This window comes from Hylobates moloch, unplaced genomic scaffold (assembly GCF_009828535.3).
Source record: "Hylobates moloch isolate HMO894 unplaced genomic scaffold, HMol_V3 SCAFFOLD_10, whole genome shotgun sequence".
In the NCBI taxonomy this organism is placed as follows: domain Eukaryota; kingdom Metazoa; phylum Chordata; class Mammalia; order Primates; family Hylobatidae; genus Hylobates; species Hylobates moloch.
The window spans coordinates 43,377,823-43,400,740 of NW_026652285.1; the positions used below are offsets into that span (position 1 = coordinate 43,377,823).

General features: G+C 37.3%; 1 protein-coding gene across 4 annotated transcripts in view; it reads left to right on the forward strand.

Moving 5' to 3' along the window:
- Window positions 1-22,918, forward strand: part of SMC5 (structural maintenance of chromosomes 5) — a 104,413-nt gene that overhangs the window by 72,588 nt on the left and 8,907 nt on the right. For all 4 annotated transcript variants that reach the window (XM_032164258.2, XM_032164259.2, XM_032164260.2 and 1 more), the window contains 3 exons: window positions 874-997; window positions 1,713-1,835; window positions 21,104-21,229. In XM_032164258.2, coding sequence (XP_032020149.1) covers window positions 874-997; window positions 1,713-1,835; window positions 21,104-21,229 — 373 coding nt within the window. The remainder of the gene's footprint in view (window positions 1-873; window positions 998-1,712; window positions 1,836-21,103; window positions 21,230-22,918) is intronic.

Below are 22,918 nucleotides of genomic sequence, written 5' to 3' on the forward strand. Positions count from 1 at the left end.
GCTCTACCCATTCCAACTTATCTCCTTCCCCTCCCCAACATACCCTTCCTTGTACTATTCTGGCCACTCTCTACCGCACCCGCTGAATTTGTTTATTGTTGCTTCCATCCTTTGTTCTTTTCTCTTGGAGGCAACATGGTGTAGTGGAAAGAACATGGACTTTGGTACCAAACACATCTTAACACTTAATATCTGTGATTTTAGGCAATTTACTTCACTTACCTGAGCCTTAGTTTCTTCATCTTTAAAATTGAGAACATACTATTAACTTTTAGTATTATTGTGTTGTGTTTTTCTGTTTCTGTTTTTTAGCTATTAACTCTGCCCAGTTAAGCTCTTTAAGGGAAGCAGCTGTTTTATAAACAATATTAATAGCAACAGAAACAACTTATATTGATTGATCGGTTATGGGCCAGGCACTGTATTTAGTGTGTTACATGTGTTACCCCCGCTGCATACATAAGGAAACAATGTATTACCTTTTTTAAGCTTCACCACAGCTCTATGAAGTACTGTTATTGTCTATAATTTATAGATGAGGAAACTGAGGCTCAGAAGAGTTAACTTGTCCAGAGTTAAACTGCTCATTAGTGAATGGCAAAGAGGAAACAAAGCCATTTTTCTGATTCCAGATCCTAAACTATTAACACAGGCATCACCTGGACTATGCTGGGGCACATAATATATCTCAACAAATATTTTTTAATCCTGACTGATCACACAAAATGATTGTTTAATCTAGGAGCTAGCAGTTTATATATCTGAAAAGTATTGCTAAATATATATATCCCAGAAAACTGAGGGAGACCTAAGAATTTGGGCTCAATTCTTGTGTTTAACCCTGATTTCTTCATCATTATATGTGTCATACAGTTTAAAGCTGATGGAACAGGATACTTGCAACCTTGAAGAGGAAGAGCGAAAAGCAAGTACCAAAATCAAAGAAATAAATGTTCAGAAAGCAAAACTTGTTACCGAATTAACAAACCTAATAAAGGTAAGGTATTGTTTTAATTTTAGTCTTTTTTTTTTTTTTTTTTTTTTTTTTTTTGAGACGGAGTCTTGCTCTGTCGCCCAGGCTGGAGTGCAGTGGCGCAATCTCGGCTCACTGCAAGCTCCGCCTCCCGGGTTCACGCCATTCTCCTGCCCAGCCTCTCCGAGTAGCTGGGACTACAGGCGCCCGCCACCACGCCCGGCTAATTTTTTTGTATTTTTTAGTAGAGACGGGGTTTCACTGTGGTCTCGATCTCCTGACCTCGTGATCCGCCCGCCTCGGCCTCCCAAAGTGCTGGGATTACAAGCGTGAGCCACCACGCCCGGCAATTTTAGTCATTTTTTAAAGAAAATAGCGGGTAGATAAGATAGTAAAATCTTTAGAGGGAGGGAAGGTTTTGATTAAGGTTCTTGACATTTTAGTTATATAAGCAAGAGATCTTTATCATCAGTTTCAGCTTGCTTAGTTGCTTGACATTTTCTTTAGAGATAATAAATAGGATAAAAGCACTCATTAAGCTAAATGTGTGTATTCCAGATGACTCTTAAAGGAAAACACTTTCTAAAAAATTGTTACAAGAACTGTTTGAGAGAGATGTCAGGCACAATAGGAAAATCATTTTTTCATGGTTTATAAGTTTGTTTTAAAAAACTATACATTTTTTAGTTCTAAAACATAGGTAACATAAAAATTAACTCTTAGGGGTTTTTGTTCCTAGATTTGTACTTCTTTGCATATACAAAAAGTAGATTTAATTCTTCAAAATACTACAGTGATCTCCGAGAAGAACAAGTTAGAATCAGATTATATGGCCGCATCTTCACAACTCCGTCTTACAGAGGTAAAATTTTTGCCTTTACTTTATATTTTGAGGTTCTAACCTCAGACTGGTTTGAAAATATATATCATGTGTCATCACTAGCAATATATAGTTTGTTGTTTTATGCTATTTAACTTACAAATTTAATGCATCATGTTGATGAGGAAGCAATACTTAAAATACTTAAGACTGGTTGAGTAACTTCATCAATTTAATCTTTTGTTAATATCTGACTGTGAAATGTTAAACACAGAAATACTAGGTGGAGGGGAGAACATGTGATACACCATATTAACTTAAAACCTGAAGGAGAGCTGACAATAAGATGGTAGTGACAGTGGCATAGTTGTTGAATCTCCAAAATCCCTTCCCAAAAATAGAAGAGCAGCTAGAATAATATAACAACAAACCTATGGACAACACGTATAACAAAGCTAAGTTTCAAGATATCCATATGGGCGTACTGCAGTACTATTCTGACGCTAACCATCCTGAGTCACTATCAAACTGTATACCATAGGGGCTTGGTTCCCAAAAAGACCACCTTTACTTCAGACACTGTCTTCAAGTTTAGGGGTCTCCAGGTCACTTGTATTTCTGACCAACTAGCTACACATTCAAGAATTCCTATGACCCCCACTCAGGTTCAATAATTTGATAAAACAACTCAGAATTCGAGAAAACACTATTCTTAACGATTATAATTTTATTATAAAAGATACAATCAGGGCTAGCAAAATTAAGAGACACAGGGCAACCAACTTCTTGGAGGGTCCTAAACTCAAAAGTTTCTTTACTCTTTTCATGTGCAATTAGGGTACATCACCCTCCTCACACATCTCCTGGTTCACTAACCAGTAGGCTCTACCAAGCTTCAGTACTCAGGTTTCTTATTGGCGTTTCATTATATAGACATGGTTGATTGAATCGTTGGCCATGTGGTTGAGCTTGATCATCAGCCCTCTTCCTTGGAGTTTGGGAATTTGGACTAAAATCATGTGGCTCAAATACATGTATATTGCTCAAATCATACAGTTGATCTTTGTGGCATTTTCTACCCCCATCCTGAGTCATATTCTTAGCATTAACTCAGGAGTGATCTAAGGGGCTCATGAGTAATACAGACTTTCCTATTGCTCAATTCCAAGAACTTTAGAGGAACCAGCAACAAAGCCCAGTCAAATTCTTTATTTTATAACACCTGTGAACTCCAGAATACAAGTAGGTAAAATAAATCAGCAGCATCAAGACTAGCATGGTATCAGCAAGGGAGGGCTCAGAGAATCCAAGTATCAGACTGCCAGCATCCTGATCATCTCTAAAGGTCTCGTTAGTTGTAGAACACTTAGAGATCAATTTGAGAGCAGCTAAAACTGGGAGGCAACTTTATAGACTTCAGAAAGGTTAGATAGTGCTGGGGTGATCTAGCCCTGTGAACTCTCTAACTGAAACTCCTTTGCAGAACAAAACTTCTTACTGAAGAGAACTAGAGCTACATGATAAAGGAGATCATAAAATATATATTCTATGGTTATAAGTCTGACAATGTAACTAAAGCATATTTCTCTGAAAATGCAAGAAGGGAAATAATGCAAGTAAAATAGAATATATTTACTGATTGTCCTATAGGTATTTTCAGGAAATAAAAAGTTATTACTTCAAATTAGAGGTTTTGGGAGAGGAAAATAAGGGAGATATAATCAAAATTATTTATAGTAGGGAGCCAATAGATAGTATCCCCCAAAACTATTAAGGACATAAGGATATTATATAAGATATTTGCATAATAATAAACTTTAGAATAAAAATAAAAGCCTTCCTAAATACCAAAAAGATATACAAAAACAAGAGACTGGCAGGGCAAGAAAATCACATAACTAAAGACTAGATATTTTATTTACAGATATAAGAGACATAAAAACAAATATGACATAAAACAGTGGCAGAGCTAAGGCCAAACATCAGTCATATTATTAAATGCAAATGGATATAATTCACCTATTAAAATATTTTTTGGAAGTAAATTCCAACACTGTGCAGAATGTGAAAGGTACATCTGAAAGAAAGAGATTGAGAAAGCTTTAAAATAAAAGGATGGATGGCTGCAAGGGATCTTTTTGGGTGATGGAAATGTAAAATTGGACTGTGGTGATGTTTACATAGCTATGTAAATTTACTAACAGTCATTGAATTGTACACTTCAAATGAGCGAATTTGAAAACTTAAGTAAATGGATGAGCAAAGGTGTACCAGGCAAATGGAAATACAAATTTTAAAAAGCTTAAATATCTCAATATGCCGCTATGCAGTGATATATATATTCTTAGGTCTAAAAAAGAAAGGAGAGAAAACTTTCTAGTATGTTATTATCAAGGAAAGGATCAGGGAAAGTGATTACTATGCCTTTATGTTGGCTTATTTAAAAATTACAATGATAAACCAGAATCTTTTTTTTTTTTTTTTTTAAACTGGGGGTAGGAAAAGACAAGGTTAAAAGCTACACTCATCTAAATAGATCTTATATTTTTTCCACTTTGGAACCATCTGCCAGCAAAATTAAATGAAATTTTCCAAAAAGACAAGCTTAGTAAAAGCACAATGAAACAAATGCATCTAACTTTGTTTTGAGTTAGCAACATAGCCTAACAGAGAAAAATTATTCCAAATGACTATAAAACACTGTAATGATTCTAAGGGCAAAAAAAAATTGCAAAAAAAAATCATGTACTGTTTTCAGTAATCATAATGTTAATATTTGTAATGTTATTCTGAAAATATTATAGAGTAAAGCAAATAAGTAGTTACGTTAATGTAATTACAGTTTTTCAGCATAAGAGAAAAGGGATTCAGATATAAAAGAAGATAAGTAATAAAACCTTAAAGCTTTTAATTTGAATGTAAATATCAGAATAAACTCACAATGTGTTTTCTCAAAAAAAACAAACATTTCCTAGCTTTGTCTACTAAAAAGACCTAGATTATGACTTCTAAATACTATTTTCCACCAAAGTGGCCCATTGGAGATATGGCTGATTTCAGGTCCAGGAGAAGAAATGTTTATATAAGATTAGCCATGATCATCTTGTCATAACAAAAGTCAAAGAAATTATCAGAGATGACTTGGTTATCAACAGGACCCAGGAGCCTACATGAAGAATCGTTTACCCGCCATACATGAAGAGATAATAGATGGAAACTTATCAAAAATGTCTAAATGCACAAGTTTATAATGATGCTAAAATAAAATAATATTGGTCACTTTGGAGGATACTGGGGAACTGGCTCATGACTTTGAAAAATGGTTAAATAGAGAATTTTGCATTTATCCTGAAAATATGTCTAAATGCACAAGTTTATAATGATGCTAAAATAAAATAATATTGGTCACTTTGGAGGATACTGGGAAACTGGCTTGTGACTTTGAAAAATGGTTAAATAGAGAATTTTGCATTTATCCTGAAAATAACAAATACATGATGAAGAGAAGTTTATCTTTAAAGAAGTAATTTATAAACAAGAAAGGAATTAGGCTGTTACTACTTTGCAGCTGCTTATGAATCGGATTACATTAGTTTCCAGCATCACAAAAAGATAGCCAGATATTTACATGTATCCTAATGAAAGGACATACCACCACTATGGAATAGGGTATCTCTTCTCACACTGCTAAAAGGAACTACCTGAGACTGGGTAGTTTATGAAGAGGTTTAGTTGACTCAGTTCCACAGGCTGTATAGGAAGCGTGGCTGGGAGACCTCAGGAAACTTAACAATTATGGTGTAAGGTGAAGGGGAAGCAAGCACGTTCTTACCATGGCAGAGTAGGAGAGAGGATGAGGGGGAAATGCTACACACTTTTAAGCAACCAGATCTTGTGAGAACACACTATCACAAGAACTACAAGGGGAATCCACCCTCATTATCCAATCATCTCCCACCAAGATCCTCCCTCAACATTGGGAATTACAATTCAACATTTGATTTGGCCGGGGACACAGAGCCAACCATACCATTCTGCCCCTGGCCCTTCTGAAATCTTGTGTCCTTTTCATATTTCAGAACACAATCATGCCTCTCCCAGCAGTCCCCCAAAGTCTTAACTCATTCTAGCATTAACTCAAAAGTCTAAGTACAAGTTGAATCTGAGACAAGGCAAGCCCTTTCCACCTATGAACCTGTAAAATCAAAAACAAGCTAGTTACTTCCAATATATAATGGGGGCGCAGGCATTGGGTAAATACCCCCTTTTAAAAAGGGAGAAATCAACCAAAACGAAGGTACTACAGGCCCCACACATGTCTGAAACCCTGCAGGGCAAACATTTAAGTCTTAATACCCCAAAAAAGTCTTTGACTCCATGTCTCACATCAAGGCCACACTGATGCAAGGAGTGGGCTCCCAAGGCTTTGGGCAGCTCCACCCCTGTGGCTGTGCAGGGTACAGTCCCCACAGCTGCTTTCATGGGCTGACATTGAATGCCTGCAGCTTTTCTAGGCACACGGTGCAAGCTGTCAGTGGATCTCCCATTCTGGGGTCTGGAGGATGGTGGCCCTCTTCTCACAGCTCCACTAGGCAGTGCCCCAGTGGGGACTCTGTGTGGGGGCTGCAACCCCACATTTGCCTTCCATACTGCCCTAGTAGGGGTTCTCCATGAGGGCCTAGCCCCTGCAGCAGACTTCTGCCTGGACATCCAGGCATTTCCATACATCCTTTGAAACCTAAGCAGAGTCTCCCCCAAACCTCAACTCTTGCCTTCTGCACACCCACAGGACCAGCACCTTGTGGAAACTGCCAAGGCTTGGGGCTTACACCCCCTGAAGTAATGGCCCGAGCTGTATCTCGGCCCCTTTTAGCCACACCTGGAGTGGCTAGGATGTAGGGCACCATGCCCTAAGGCTGCACAGAGCAGCAGGGCACTGGACCTGGCCCAAGAAACAAGTTTTCCCTCCTAGACCACCAGGCCTGTGATGGGAGGGGCTGCTTCTGACATGCCCTGGAGGCATTTTCCCCATTGTCTTGGCTATTAACGTTTGGCTCTTCTTTACTTCTGCAAGTTTCTGCAGCCTTGAATTCCTTCTCCGGGAAATGAGTTTTTCTTTTCTACTGCATGGTTGGGCTGCAAGTTTTCCAAACTTTCATGCTCTGCTTTCCTTTTAAAGTTCTAGTTTCAGGTCATTTTTGTTTATGCAAATGAGCATAGGCTGTTAGAAGCAGCCAGGCCACACCTTGAATGCTTTGCTGCCTAGAAATTTCTTCCACTGGATGCCCTAAATCATCTCTCTCAAGTTCAGAGTTCCACAGATCTCTTGAGCAGGGTCACAGTGCTGCCAGTCTCTTTGCTAAAACATAGCAAGAGTGACCTTTACTCCAGTTTCCAATAAGTTCCTCATCTCCATCTGAGACCACCTCAACCTGGACTTCACTGTCCATATCCTTGTCAGCATTTTGATCACAACCGCTCAACAAGTCTCGAAGTTCCAAACTTTCCCTCATCTTCCTGTCTTCTTCTGAGCCCTCCAAACTGTCCAACCTCTGCTTATTACCCAGTTCCAAAGTTGTTTCCACATTTTCAGGTATCTTTACAGCAATGCTGCCACTTCTCTTGTATCAATTTTCTGTATTAGTACATTCTCACACTTCTATAAAGAACTACCTGAGACTGGGTAATTTATAAAGAAAGGGTTTAATTGAATCACAGTTCTTCAGGCTGTACAAGATGCATGGCCGGGAGGCCTCAGGAAACTTAAAATCATAGGGAAGGTGAAGAGGAATCAGGCACGTCTTACCATGGCGGCGCGAGAGAGAGAAGGGGGGACGTGCTGCACACTTTTAAACAACCAGATCTTGTGAGAACTCAATATCATGAGATCAGCAAGGAGGAAATCCACCCTCATGAGCCAGTCACCTCCCACTAGATTCCTCCCCCAACATTGGGAATTACGGTTCAACATGAGATTTGGGTTGGGACACAGAGCCAAACCATATCAAATAGTCTTATTAAAAAAATCAAATTGCAGTCTAAGTCGCTACAACAGGGTTTCTCACCTCAGCATTATTGACATTTTAGAGTGGATAAATTTTTTTGTGCTTTTTAGAATGTTTAACAGCATCCCTAGCCCCTGCCTGTTAGATGTCAGTAGTATACACACACACATACTTCCCCCCAGTTGTTACAATCAAAAATGTCTCCAGACATTTGCCCCCTGGGGAGCAAAAGTACCCCCGGTTGAGAACCACTGGTTTAAAATTACCAGGTTACAATAAATTCAGGACAGGAAGAAATATATTAAATGACACTGAGGAATACAGTCAGCAAAACCTAGAATATAAGGAACTCTGTAGGACAAATAATTTACTTCAGCACTGTCCAGTAGAAATACAGTGTTTAAGTTCTACATGTAACTTTTTTTTTTTTTTTGAGACAGAGTCTTCACTCTGTCGCCCAGGCTGGAGTGCAGTCTCAGCTCACTGCAACCTCCGCCTTCTGAGTTCAAGCGATTTTCCTGCCTCAGCCTCCCAAGTAGCTGGGACTACAGGCATACCACTATGCCCTGCTAATTTTTTTGTATTTTTGATAGAGACGGGGTTTCACTTTGTTGGCCAGGCTGGTCTCAAACTCCTGACCTCAGGTTATCCACCCACCTCAGCCTCCCAAAGGCTGGGTTTATAGGCGTGAGCCACCGCACCCAGCCTACATGTAACTTTGTAGTAGCCAGATTTTAAAAAGCAAAAAGAAATGAGTTAAATGAATTACAATAATATATTTTACCCAGTATATCCAAAATATTGTCATTTCAACTTATAAGCAATATTGAAAATTTACTAATAAGCTATTTTGTATCTCATAGTCTTCAAAATACTTTATACTTAAAACACATCTCAAGTCAGATAGTAAATTTTCATCAGAAATACTTGATCTGTATTTTGATTTTCTCAAACTGATAGTTGAAAAAGTTAGGTTCACATACCCAAGCTGTTCCATTTTCCAATAGCTAGGAACAAGTATCAGTTTTTAATTTTAAATTTAGGTTCGAATTTAAAATTCAGTTTCTCAGTCGCTTTAGCCACATTTTAGTGCTTTATAGCCACACATGACTAGTTTCTATTTTATTAGACAGTACAGTTTCTAAAATACTTTCAAGGAAAAATGGAAGGGGAAACCTAAAAGTTTAAAAGGACTTAAGAAATGTATTAACCAAATATAATGTGTACACCTTATTTTGATTCTGATTTAAACAAATCAACTACTTTTAAAAGGTAGAAAAAAGGGAGATTTGAATACTGACTCAGTACTTGATAATAGAATTTATTGATAATATTTTTAGGTTTGATAGTGGTATTATGGTTATGGGGTTTTTTTTTAAGTCTTTGTCTTTTAAACATACATTTCCACAATATTTACGAAGGAAAGGATAGGCTGTCTGGGGTTGCTTCAAAATATTCCAGAGAGAGGGCCATTTAGGAAGAGAGTATACATGAAACAATATTGGTTATGATTTGATAATTGTTGAAGCTGGATAATAGATATGTGAAAGTTTATACCATTCTCTCTACTTTTGTATATGTTTGAAATTTTTCATTATAAAAAGTAAAGCTTCCATTCTTAGTGATGATGAAGTAACCGGAACCATATTTACTGTCTCACTTGAAACCACTAAAAGATGTGACTATGTCAAATAGAGGTTTTCAGACATTGGACAACGGGCAGCACAGGACAGTGATCCTTGAGAGAAGGGGTAGAAAACAAAGTGAGCCCTATGATTCCCTCATCTTACTGCTTGGAAAGAGTTTCCACACCACAGTGCAGGGAGCATGACAGAATAACACTACAGATCCTATAGACATTAAAGGATATTAAGAGAATATGATTAAAAACCTCATGCCAATAAATTTGACAACTTTGATGAAATGGACACATTTCTTAAAAGACACAAAACTACCAAAGGTCACTCAAGAAGATAATACGTAACTAGACTAACCTTATATTTATTTTAAAAATTGAATTTCCGATTCAAAATTTTACCACTAAGAGAACTTCAGTCCCAAAATCTTCACTGGTTAATTCTACCAAGCATTTATGAAAGAATTAATCCCAGCTGAGTGTAGTGGCTCACACTGTAATCCCAGCACTTTGGGAGGCCGAGGCAGGTGGAGCCCTTGAGTCAGGAGTTCAAGACCAGTCTGGGCAACGTGGCAAAACCCTGTCTCTACAAAAAATACAAAAATTATCCAGGCATGATGGAATGCACCTGTAATCTCAGCTAGCTACTCAGGAGGTTGAGGTGGAAGGCTCAGTTGAGCCTGGGAGGTCAAGGCTACACTAAGGTGTGATTGGACTAGTGTACTTCAGCCTGGGCGACAGAGTGAGACCCTGTCTCAAAAAAAAAAAAAAAAAGAATTAATACCAGTTCTACTTAAGATTTTCCAGAAGGTGAAGAGGAGAGAATACTTCTTGAAGCATTATATGAGGCCAGCATTACCTGATACTAAAGACAAGAGAACTACAGACTAATACCTATCATGAACATAGACCCAAAAATTCTTAATATAATGTTAGCAGGTCAAATCCAACAATATGTAAAAAGTAATACATTGTAACCAATTAAGTTTTATCTCAGATATATAAGGTTGGTTTAATATTTGGATATTCATCAATATAATTCACCATATTAACAGACCAAAACTGAAAAACTAGATGATCATTTCAATATATACAGAAAAATGTCAAAATTCAGCATCCCTTCATTATAAAAACTTTTTGCAACTAGGAATCGAAGACTTCATCATTCTGATAAAGGATATCTGAAAACCAACAGCTCATATCAATCTTGGTGGAAAACTGTCCCCTTACGATTGGGGACAAGGAAAATGCCCACCCTCACCACTTCTAGTCCACATTGTACTGGAAGTTCTAGTCAGTGCAGTAAGGCTAGAAAAATTACATGTATTGAATGTAAAAAAAAACCTCCAAACATGATCATCTCTATGGAAAATCTTAAGGAATCTACAAAAATGCTACTAGAACCATCAATGAAAATTTAGCAAGATTGTAGGAGATAAGTTCAATATATAGAAATTCATTGCAGCCCCACCTACAAACAATGAACAATTGGCAATTGCAATTTTAAAACAGTGCTATTTACAATAGCATCAAAAATGAAATACCTGGCTGGTCATGGTGGCTCATACCTATAATCCTAGCACTTTGGGAGGCCGAGGCTGGAGGATGGCTTGAGCTCGGAAGGTCAAGGCTGCCATGAGCTGTGATTTCACCACTGCACTTCAGCCTCCTGGACGAGGGGATAAAACCCTGTCATTAAAAAGAAAGGCTTTGGGAGGCCAAGGTGGCCAGATAATCAGAGGTCAGGAGTTCAAGACCAGCCTAGCCAACATGGCGAAACCCTGTCTCTACTAAAAATACAAAAATTAGCTGGGCATGGTGGTACACGCCTGTAATCCCAGCTACTCGGGAGGCTGAGACAAGAGGATCACTTGAACCCAGAAGGCAGAGGTTGCAGTGAGCCGAGATCATGTCACTGCACTCCAGCCTGGGTGACAGAGTAAGACTCAGTCCCAAAAAAAGAAAGGAAAAAAATAAATAAATATATTTAAAAGACTTGTATCCTGAAAACTATGAAACTTTGATGAGAGACAACTTTGCTGAGAGAAATTAAATACATTGTGTTCATGGATCAAAAATTCAGGATTTCTTAAAATGTCATTTCTCTTCCAAATCTATAAATTCAATAAAACTCCCAGCCGGATTATAGAAATTGACTTATTCTAAAATGCAATGGACTTAGAAGAGCAAAAACAACTTTGAATAATAAGTTTCAGGACTCCCACTGATTTTAAAATTTATTATGATGTTACAACAATCAAGACATTGTATCTGTATAAAAGTAGATATATATGGATCAATGGAACCGAATAGAGAATCTAGAAATACATCCACATATTTATGGTCAGTTGTTTTGTTTTTTTTTTTTGACAAAGATGCCCAGGGATTTCAATCGGGAAAGAGTAATCTTTGTAACAAATAGTGCTGGAACAATTGCATAGTCATATGGTCATATGTAAAAAATGAACCATACCCTTACCTCGTATCATATACAAATGAGTCACAGACTTAAATGTAAGAGCTAAAATTATAAAACTTCTTGAAGAAAATGTAAGAGAAAATCTTAGTGACCTTAGTTTTGGCAAGGATTTCTTAGATAAAATAGAAAAAGCACAAATTAGAAAAAGAATCATTGCATTCATCACAATGAGTAACTTGTTTTCGGTAGATGCTGTTACAAAAAGGCAAGCTACAAACTGGGAGAATATATTTGCAATACACCTCACAGAGGACTTGTATCTAGACCAAGAGGACTATGCCTGTGGGCCAAATCTAGCCCAAGGTCTTGTTTTTGTAAAGTCCCTGTGAGCTAAGAATAGTTTTCATATTTTTTAAAGAGAGAGAGAGTGTGTGTGTGTCTATGTGTGTGTGTGTAATGTGACAGAGACTTTATATGGCCCTCAAAGCCTAATTTCCTTACTGGCCTTTAAAGTTTGCTGACCCCTGATGGATGCTATAAAACTAATTTCAACTATCAATACAAAGAAGACCAACAACCCAGTGAAAAAATGGGCAAAGAATTTCACCATACTAAAGGAAGTATATGAATAGTAAATAAGCACGTGAAAAGATGCCCAACCTGACTTTACTGATCTTGGGTAGAAAAGAAAATATATATATATATATAAAAAAAAAGATGCCCAACCTTATTAGTCCATAGGGAAGTTTATATTAAAGGCATGAGTTACACCATAGACTCACTAGAATTGCTAAAATTTTAAAAGACTGATCATCCTAAATTGCTGAGAATTTGGAGCAACTGGAACTGTCAAACACTGCTGGTGGGAATTTAAAATGTATATAATCACTGTGGAAAATCATTTGGGAGTTTAAGGGCTAAACATATACCTAACATGAAATGAAAGGATATGTCTATGAAAGACTGGTACACAAATGTGTAACAGCTGTCTTTGTAATAGCTAAAAACTGGAATTAAGGCTAAGTGCAGTGGCTCATGCCTATAATGCCAGCACTTTAGGAGGCCAAGGCGGGAGAATCATGCCCAGGAGTTTGAGACCAGCCTGGGCAACATAGCAAGACCCTGTTTCTACAAAAAATTAAAAATTTGCCAGGCACGATGGTGAATGCCTGTAGTCCCAGCTACTCGAGAGGCTGAGGTTGGAGAATCACTTGAGCCTGGGAGGTTGAGGCTTCAGTGAGCAGTGATCATGTCACTGCACTCTAGCCTAGGCAGTAGAGCAAGACCCTGTCTTAAAAAAAAAAAAAAAAAAAAAAAAAACAGCAACAAAAAACATGGAGGTTAATGCCCAGCAACACCTGAATGATTCAACAAATTATGGTATGTGGAATATTACTCTGCCACAATAAGAAATGAATTACTGATACACACATAAATGAATCTCAGTGAAGCTGAGTGGAAGAAACCAGACCAAAAGAGAGCGTACGCTATATAATTTCAGAACTTTTGAAGGTGATAGATATGTTTATTATCTTCATGGTAATAGCTTTACAGGTGTGTATATTTGTCAGAATTCATCAAGTTGTCTCCTTTAAATATTGCTGTTTATGATTCCTTGGTTACACCCCAAAAGTTAGGGAAGAAAACTGAAATGAGTTACAAAAAAAATTAAGTTAGAGTTTTATCATTTATTTCACTTGTCTTTTTACTAGTATTTTTATTACGTAACTTTAAACACATACAAGAATATGAAGAGTAACATAACATCCATGTGTCCACTACCCCTCTTTAACAAATGTTAACCCTTGCCATATTTGTTGTAGATTTTTAAACCTATTCATGTATTCAGAGTCTGTTTTTACCCTTCCCCATCTATTCTTCTACTTCACCAGGGTCTGTCACTCTCCAGCAGGGTTATGTACATGATTCACCGTAACTTAACTGCATAAATGTATTTGTTACATAAATGTGAGCTATATAGGAGTGCCTTTTCGTGGAAAGCATCCACAGAGGGTAGATTTTGGGAAATGTAGACATAGGACTGCACAGGTGAATGGAAACGTTAGATCAGAGTAAAGGAGCAGCTTTATTATTCTGAAGCCAACCTCTTCAAACCCTTTGACTTAAGAAAAACAGTTTTGCTAGCAGATAAGCAACTAGGAGCATGCAGGCACAAACACACATAGCCAAACGAAGCTGAAGATTAGGTTTGATATGCTAGGACTGGGCAAAAGCCAGAGATGTGGAAGACAGGAAAGTCCTCTCCCCAACTCCCCACCTTCACCAAGAACAAAGGAAGGAAAGGATGGCAGAATGAATGGCAATAGTATTCTAAATAGGTAGTCAGTGTCCAGCAAAAAGCAATCAAAGGTAAGTCCCAAATGGGAGTGGGGAGTGAAGAAACTGAACTAGCTACCAGAGGAGAGCCTCATCAGGGCTTATTTCCTGGGCATGTGGGGAATGTCATCTGCTACTTTTTCATCTGTTCTATTGGTAAGTAATTGTAGAGTCCATACTGAAGTTACTTCATTGATTGAGCTTATGAATGTGGTTGTTCCATATAGGAAATGTTGTTATAAAAGAGGTTTCATGAAGAAGTTGACCTATCAGGCAGATACTATTAATATGTGTAGTCATATTGTGTGTCATATCCAATAACACAATTGTATTAGTCCGTTTTCATGCTGCTGATAAAGACATACCCTAGACTGGGCAGTTCACAAAAGAAAGAGGTTTAATGGACTTACAGTTCCATATGGCGGGGGAGGCCTCACAATCATGGCGGAAGACAAGGAGGAGCAAGTCACATCTTAAATGGATGGTGGCAGGCAAAGAGAGAGCTTGTACAGGGAAACTCCCCCTTATAGAACCATCAGATCTCGTGAGACTTACTATCATGAGAACAGCACAGGAAGGACCTGCCCCCATGATTCAGTTGCCTCTCACCAGGTCCCTGCCACAACACGTGGGAATTCAAGATGAGATTTGGGTGGGGACACAGCCAAACCATATCAACAATACAATATTTGATTCTGGTGCCTGAAGTTTTACATCAGTATTGATGAGAATTGAAGAAAATTATTTGTTTGTGTCATGTTTACAGAAGTATGAAATCAATGGCTTTGGAGTAAGTATGCTCTTAAACTTTAACCCACACTTGACACAGTGAGAGATACTCTTCCAGTAGCCCTTATAGATGGACTGAGATTAGTACAAGTTGGCAGGGTGTTCTCTCCTGATCCATTTTATTAGTAAATAGGATAAATACTGTGTTTTGCGGTTTTTTTTTTTTTGGAGACAGTCTTGCTCTGTCACCCAGGCTGGAGTGCAGTGGCATGATCTCAGCTCACTGCAACCTCGGTCTCCTGGGTTCAAGCGATTCTCCTGCCTCAGCCTCCTAAGTAGCTGGGACTACAGGCGAGCGCCACCACACCCGGCTAATCGGCTAATTTTTGCATTTTTAGTAGAGATGGTGTTTCACCATGCCTGGCCTCAAACTCCTGACATCAAATGATCCACCCGCCTCGGCCTCCCAAAGTGCTAGGATTACAGGTGTGAGCCACTACACCTGGCCAAGAAATACTGTTTTGAGTAGAGCTGACTGCTGTGTTTCTGGAAAGTAGGAAAGTTTTGGGGGAGGGGGTTTTGTTTTTAATCAGTGAATTACTAATTTTTTTTTTTTTTTTTTTTTTTTTTTTTTACCAAGACAGCCACTTTCAAATTTAAAGTTAAAATTCCTGTAGTTGACTGCATTTTGGTTATTCAGAAAGCACAAATAGCCAACGTAACTCGTTATGTATTATTTTGATTATATTTTAATAGTGCATAATTTCTCAACACATTTGCTGTTTTGTTTTGTTTCCTTGAGAACGGGATCTTACTGTCTTACCCAGGCTGAGGTGCGGTGGCACGGTCAACAGCTTCCTGCAGCCTGAAAATCCTTGGCTCAAGCAATCCTCCTGCCTCAGCCTTTCCTGGTATTTAGGACTACAGGTGCATGCCACACACCTGGCTAATTATTTTGTATTTGTAGAGATAGTTCTCACTATGTTGCCCTGGCTGGTCTCAAACTCCTAACCTCAAGCAATCTTCCCACCTCTGCCTCCTAAAGTACTGGGATTACAGGCATGTGCCACCATGCCCAGCCATTTGCATAATTTTAAAATTAACTGGAGAAACTTTACTTAGCACATTTTGATTCTCTTTTTGTTCTTGTTCCTTTTCCTTGCCCTTTGCCCAATTTAGACATTACCACATTACTAATTCACCTCTTTCTAACTATCATGGCTACCGCCCTGTCTAGACATTAAGTCCTAATAGCTGTGGCCTCACTCTTTACGAATTTTGCACTCATTTAACTGCCAGAAAAAAAAATTGTGCTCATTTTTATATTCTGCTGCAGAAATCTACAGCTTTATAATATTATACATCATCCAAAGCTTTACAGTAGTCTTCTAATGTCTACTTCCAACTTCTAGCCTTTTTTACCTTGGTTGGCTGTTCCAGTGTTCCTACCATTGTTCATAACCTCTGTATCTTTCCCGTATTGTTCGTTCACCTTTTTCATTCTGAGTCTGTTGCTGCTTTTAAGACCAGAACTCTTCTTTGACACACATAAGTAACCTTAATACTACCTCTGACTTTATTTTGCATTTCCTCAGCAATATTTTACACCACTCTGTTTTTCTTATTCATATGTTGATTTGAAAGTTCTTAAATGATCTGAGTGTACCTATTGTCCCAACTACTTTGGAGGCTGAGATAGGAGGATCACTTGAGTCCAGGAGTTCAAGTCCATCCTGGGCAACATTGTAAGACCTTATCTCTAAAAAAAATAAAATAAAATAAAAATTTTAAATGCTTTTCATTTATAAATGCTTTACCAGCCCTTTTGTAAGGTTCTTTCATTTCTTCTTGTGCATGCTTAATAAATGTTTGTTGCTGTCTGATCATAGTCATTAGCCACACGTTTGAAAGAGTCAAGAATGATGACTAAAAGTACGTAGTAGAATAGGTGTATGGTAGTTCACTTTCTCTTTTACCTACTCTTGTTTTCTTCTCATGTTTGCTGCCATTTACCTGCACATGATTTTATCTAATCTGTTCCTGCTATGCAGCTTCATTTGAACCAAAGAGAAATTTTTTTTTCCTACTTGTCCCTTTGAACACATGGCAGGTTGCTCTGAGGAACTGTTGCTACCACTTGGTTTTGTCCTTTTTTCTGTCATGAAAATAAATTCACAAAAGAAGATTGACACAGAATTTCAGTGGAGATTGTATTTATGAGGGGACTTAGAGGTAACTAACCACCATGGAGTTTGATACTTTCTCAGATTTTTGGAAGGTAAATAGGGCAACAGACCTATAAAACCCCCTGAGAAAGGCAGATGGTGGGAAGCCTCTCTTTGGTAATGTCACTAACTTATGGACTATTTTTAGGACAAGTTAGTAAGCTGTGTGTGAATCCAAATACAGAGGTCGATAAAAATTTCTGTTATTTTGTTTTTGACCATGGGCAGGTTTCCTAACCACTCCAAGCTTAATCATTATCTGCAGCCATAAGTATGATACCTAATTTGGAGGGATATTATGATATTCAGTTTAATGATATACATCAGAATGCCTAGTGTGCTGCTTAGCATGAAGCCAGTGTTTCCTTTAAAAGTATAAATTTACATCAGAATTAATATTAGTTATAAAAATGGAAAGTTGTTACATTTATTTGCTTATTCTAATACCAAATTTAGGAGTTCTGTGCTTTTCATTTGACCTCTCTTCTGCCTACCTGCTTGCCACTCCCTCAAAAAAGAACTGTTTCATAGGAGACTTTTTTTTTTTTTACTTAAATGAGATGTGTATAATTTTGAAGAAAACATTTTACAAGGAAATAGTATTATTCCCATTATTTTATTGTTTATGATTAAGTAGAATTTATGGTCTTGTGTATTAAAAGTTAAGATTATTATTCTAAATTTCTAGTATTACATTAAAATTTAAAGTTGACTTTCTAAAAAAATGAATGAATTTTATATTTTTAAGTGTGTATTCTGTCTGGTAACTAAAACAAATGGTTAACATTTGAATTTGAAATGAACTAAATTGGAATGACATTTTATTAAGGGAAAATTGAGGAAGAAATGTGTTAATTTACAGCTAATGTTTTAGTAAAAGTTGATACCTAGGACTTAATTTTATTCATATAGAAAATGGTTTTCATTTTATTTGATTCTTATTCTAATGAACTGTTACTAAAATAACAGTTTTAACATATACGGTTTTCATAAGAAATTCTGTGAATAATTCTTACTTCTTCCACAAGAGGGCCTTCTTAGAAAAGCTTTTTCTTGTTCAATGTCGAGGTATTTCTGTACAATTTCCGTGACAAGTGAATTTTCACAAAAAGAATTTTAGAAAAAAAGATAATACTTACAAATTTTTTCTAGGGTATATAACTACAAAGTAATCTTTTTTGAGATGTTAGTGGGGGATATTTTGTACATTTCACTCATCTCTTAAACAGATGGAGTGTTTTCTATTCTCTATTAACTATTAAAGGCTAGACTCTAAGCAGAAATGTAGATAAAGCCTTTTCGCTAGTCTGACTTTACAGCATTATCTGATATAATTATATATGCCTTCCCACTTCCACCCTTAAAAAGCTCAGCAAGAATTGTGGTTTTAAAAACAAAAAGCAAAACAGGTGCTGTGTGAAGATCTGTATCACAAACACGTATTTATAGAATATTTTCTCAGTTAAATATTTTATTACACATATGCCACCAAACAGAAACTATTAAATGAGGTTTTGTCTTTCTAAGTCCAGAGCTTCAAATTATCAACTCATTGATATTTCTTTTCCATAATGGTCTAATACTTTATTTTAGCAAAGTCCAGAGGAACAGGAATCAGGAATAGAAGAAATTAGGAGTATTTAGTTTCTATCCAGCTGTTTCTTGTTTTGCATTTGCCTGATTACAATGGTCCTTAGCAGAGTAGGGGTGATTGGGAGTCTTTAACATTTTCTTTTATTTCTCTCAAGCTATAGGGACTGAGGAATTTATTCAAGGAAACCATAGTACTAAGTGGTTAGTATAAAGGATTGCTTGTATTTTCAGTTTGGTCCAGTATATATCCTTTTACTTTTCATAACTATTGTCTTGGTTTAGTTTATTTGCCATCAAACCCGTGTGCGTAAAAGTCACCTGAGGGCCCCCTTAATAATACAGGTGTCCAGACCTCAGCCCCAGAGATACTAATCAAATAGATCTGGAATGTGCTTAGGCCATTCCAGATCCCCCACCCCCAACTGTTTTTTGTGCCAACCAGAGTTTGAGGGTTAGTGAAAAGAGCAAACCAGACCTGTTTTATTTCTCAGAAATCTGCTAGTTCCATAACCTTGGGCAAGTTTCTTAATGTGTCTGAGCCACATCTACAAATAGAGATAACCCTTTTATTTAAGATCATAATTGGGATTAGAACAATTAACAGGATAGTGGTTGTAACAGTGCTTGACCTACAGAAGACATTTAGTAGATGAGATACCTTCCCTGTTACATCTGAAATTTTTGCAGTCTGGCCCTTGTCCATTTTACCAACTCTGATCTTTTTACATCCTTACAAATTCCTCTCCTCCAACCACATTAGATTACTTGTTTCTTAAATAAGCAGGTCTTTGAGGCTCATATGCCTTAAAATTCATAATCACCTATCCTTGGAATGTCATCTGCTGCTGTTCCTTATTTCTTGTCATTTAAGGCTGTTAAGTTGTCATAGCTTCTGTGACCACTCTGACCTTCCCTACATAATCTGCTCCTGCTGAGAGGTGCCATGCTGTAATGAAAAGAGCATGTGTCCTGTAAGCAGACAGGGATCTGAATCATGACAGTCTCTAAGTAAATGTGTGGGCTTGGGCAAGTTACTTAATTCCTTTCAGTCTCTTTTTTTTTTTTTTTTTTTCCATGCACTAAATGACGATAATATTACTGTGCAGTGTTTGTGAGAAATAAAGGGAATCATGTATGCGAAGCACCTAGCCAAGGGCCTAGCACATAAGCATTCAGTAAAGAGTACCTGTTTCTGTTATGATAATGATTCTGTGTCTCTTTCTCCTTATTCACCTTTCTGTGACCAATGCAGATTATAATACTGGCATTTAATAGGTTCTCAGTAATTATTTGGTGAAGGAATGAATAGGTCCATGAATAAATAACTATATGGAAGGTACTTGGAAAACTATCAAGCGTGATTTAAAGGTTCTAACTACATTTGAGTGCTGAGTTTTCTGATATGAAGCCTGTGTACTGTGTATCTCAAATCTGATTATAATATAATTACATGACCGGGCCTGGTGGCTCACGCCTGTAATCCCAGCACTTTTGAGAGCCCAAGGCGGATGGATCACTTGAGGCCAGGAGTTGGAGACCAGCCTGCCCAACATGGTGAAACCTTGGCTCTACTAAAAACACAAAAATTAGCCAGGCATGGTGGTACACATCTGTAATCTCAGCTACTCGGGAGGCTGAGGCGTGATAATCACTTGAATCTGGGAGGCGGAGGTTGCAGTGAGCTGAGATCACGTCATGTCACTGCACTCCAGCCTGGGTGACAGAGCAAGCCTGTCTCAAAAAAATAAATAAATAAATAAATAAATAAATAAATAAAATATAATTACATGGAGCTAAGCTACACTTTCAGAAAAAGGCGGTAAAATTTAAATTTTACACCTCTTATGGATTAGAGAAATGCCAGGTTGTTGATGTGCTGATGTATTTTAAAGTTTAAGTTCGGCCGGGCACAGTGGCTCACACTTGTAATCCCAGCACTTTGGGAGGCCGAGGCGGGCGGATCACGAGGTCAGGAGATCGAGACCACGGTGAAACACCGTCTCTACTAAAAATACAAAAAAATTAGCCGGGCGTGATGGTGGGTGCCTGTAGTCCCAGCTACTCGGAGAGGCTGAGGCAGGAGAATGGCGTGTACCCGGGGGGCGGAGCTTGCAGTGAGCCGAGACTGCGCCACTGCACTCCAGCCTGGGTGACAGAGCGAGACTCCGTCTCAAAAAAAAAAAAAAGTTTAAGTTCAAATTTAACCTTTATAATAGAAAGAGTCATTATTTAAGATAAGGGTTTCAGATAATTTGATTATCATTATAATCAGAATTCAACAATGTATTTAATATGTGGTAGTTTAATAAAACATTCCTCTGCTTTAACAGTAACATTCAAATTTTCAAAATAAATTTTTTTAATAGCAACATTTCATTGAATTGGATGAAAATAGACAGAGATTATTGCAGAAATGCAAGGAACTTATGAAGAGAGCTAGGCAAGTATGTAACCTGGGTGCAGAGCAGACTCTTCCTCAAGAATACCAGACAGTAAGTATAAAAAGTATATAATGCTACAATTGCCATATTTAACATATTTTTAAGATTATAGGATCTTAGGCATTGTAACAGGCCGTGAAAAAACATGATGTGTCGTAAAAAATAGGGAGTTTTTCCACATTTTTAAACTGAATATATATATATAAAATAATGTCACTTAACAGATCAATGTTATTGGTACTATAACATTTATTCTTCCAATACAAATGCCTTTTAACGGGTACAGTTGGAACATATACAGTTTTTCATGGAAACATTGTACCAGTAATTGGTATATCAGAAATAATAAATAGGATATTTTAAAAATAAAGGGAAAATGAAAATGTTTCCCTGGAAATTGGGGTGTTTAGGGTTCAGTAGGAGCTGAATATTTAGGGCTAACATCTGCCAGTAAGAAAAGGAAAAAAGAGGTCTTATTTCCATTATATTTTTTATGCTGACATACCACTCAGTAAAATTAGGAGATGCTGCCCTTTAGTCACATTCCACCGTTAATTATATACCTCTGTGACAAGTGGGGATGATACTTTGCCTTCATACCTATTCAGAATAATGTCAAAATGAAATTAGAAAATAAGTTTTAAAATATCTAGAATTGGTGTGTCTTTAAAATTCTTCATTTCAAATGCCATCTATTTCAATAGATAATGAAATGGCTACTACAGATATAAACAACTGGAAAAATATTAATGGATTATAATTTTCAAATCCTCAATTGATTTATTTTATGATATCAGACACACAAATCCCAGAGAATGGATTCGACTATTTGGATACATACTAGGAGCTCAGTAGATATCTTTAAAACAAATTGAGAAGCTTGTTTCTAAAAACAGTAGAATGTCTTCAGAATACATTGTGTTGTTACAAATATAAGTACAATCTGTACTAATTTTTTCTTTCAGAAAAAGCATGATTCTATTCTTGATAAGTCATACTGTTTTTGAATCAAAATTAGAAGATATTCATTAAAATGTATTAATTACCTCTTATATGTCAAGCATTGTACAAGACAGACATACTTCCTTCTCAGCTGAAACTTATATTCTAGTCTGGAAGGTTGGGTAGATGAAAACACAAATCAAAAATCAGATAATGTCAGATAGCAAGAAATGCTAAGAAAAATAAAACAGGGTGAGGGGATGGAGTGACATGGATGGGAACTTGGTCAGGGAAGCCTCCTTTGAAAAGATACCATTTTATAACAGTCCTGAATGAAGAGAACAGATAGTCAAGTGAAGATGTCAAGGAAAAGTATTCCAGACAGAGAAAACAGCTCAGACAACGCCCAAGACAGAAGTATATTTGGGATGTTTCAGAATAAAAGGAATCTCATTAGGGTTAAAAATTACCCAAGCAGAGAAGAAGGCAGAAGCCAAGATTATGTAGGGCTTGTAGACTATACAAGGAATTAAGGTTATATTCTTTTGGGATGGACTCCAGTGGAGGATCTTAAACAGAAAAATGACGTTACTACTTTTATGAACGAGCACTCTAACTTCTCTTCTTCCAAATGGAGGATAAAGTAGGGATACAAGAATGGAAGCAGTGAAACCATTTAGAAGGTCATTTCTTTGGACCATGCAAGAGATACATAATGGCATGAATTAGGGTGATAGCACTGAAGAGAGAGAGGGAGAAGTTGACAGATCTTAGATATCTTTTAGTGACAGAGCCAGC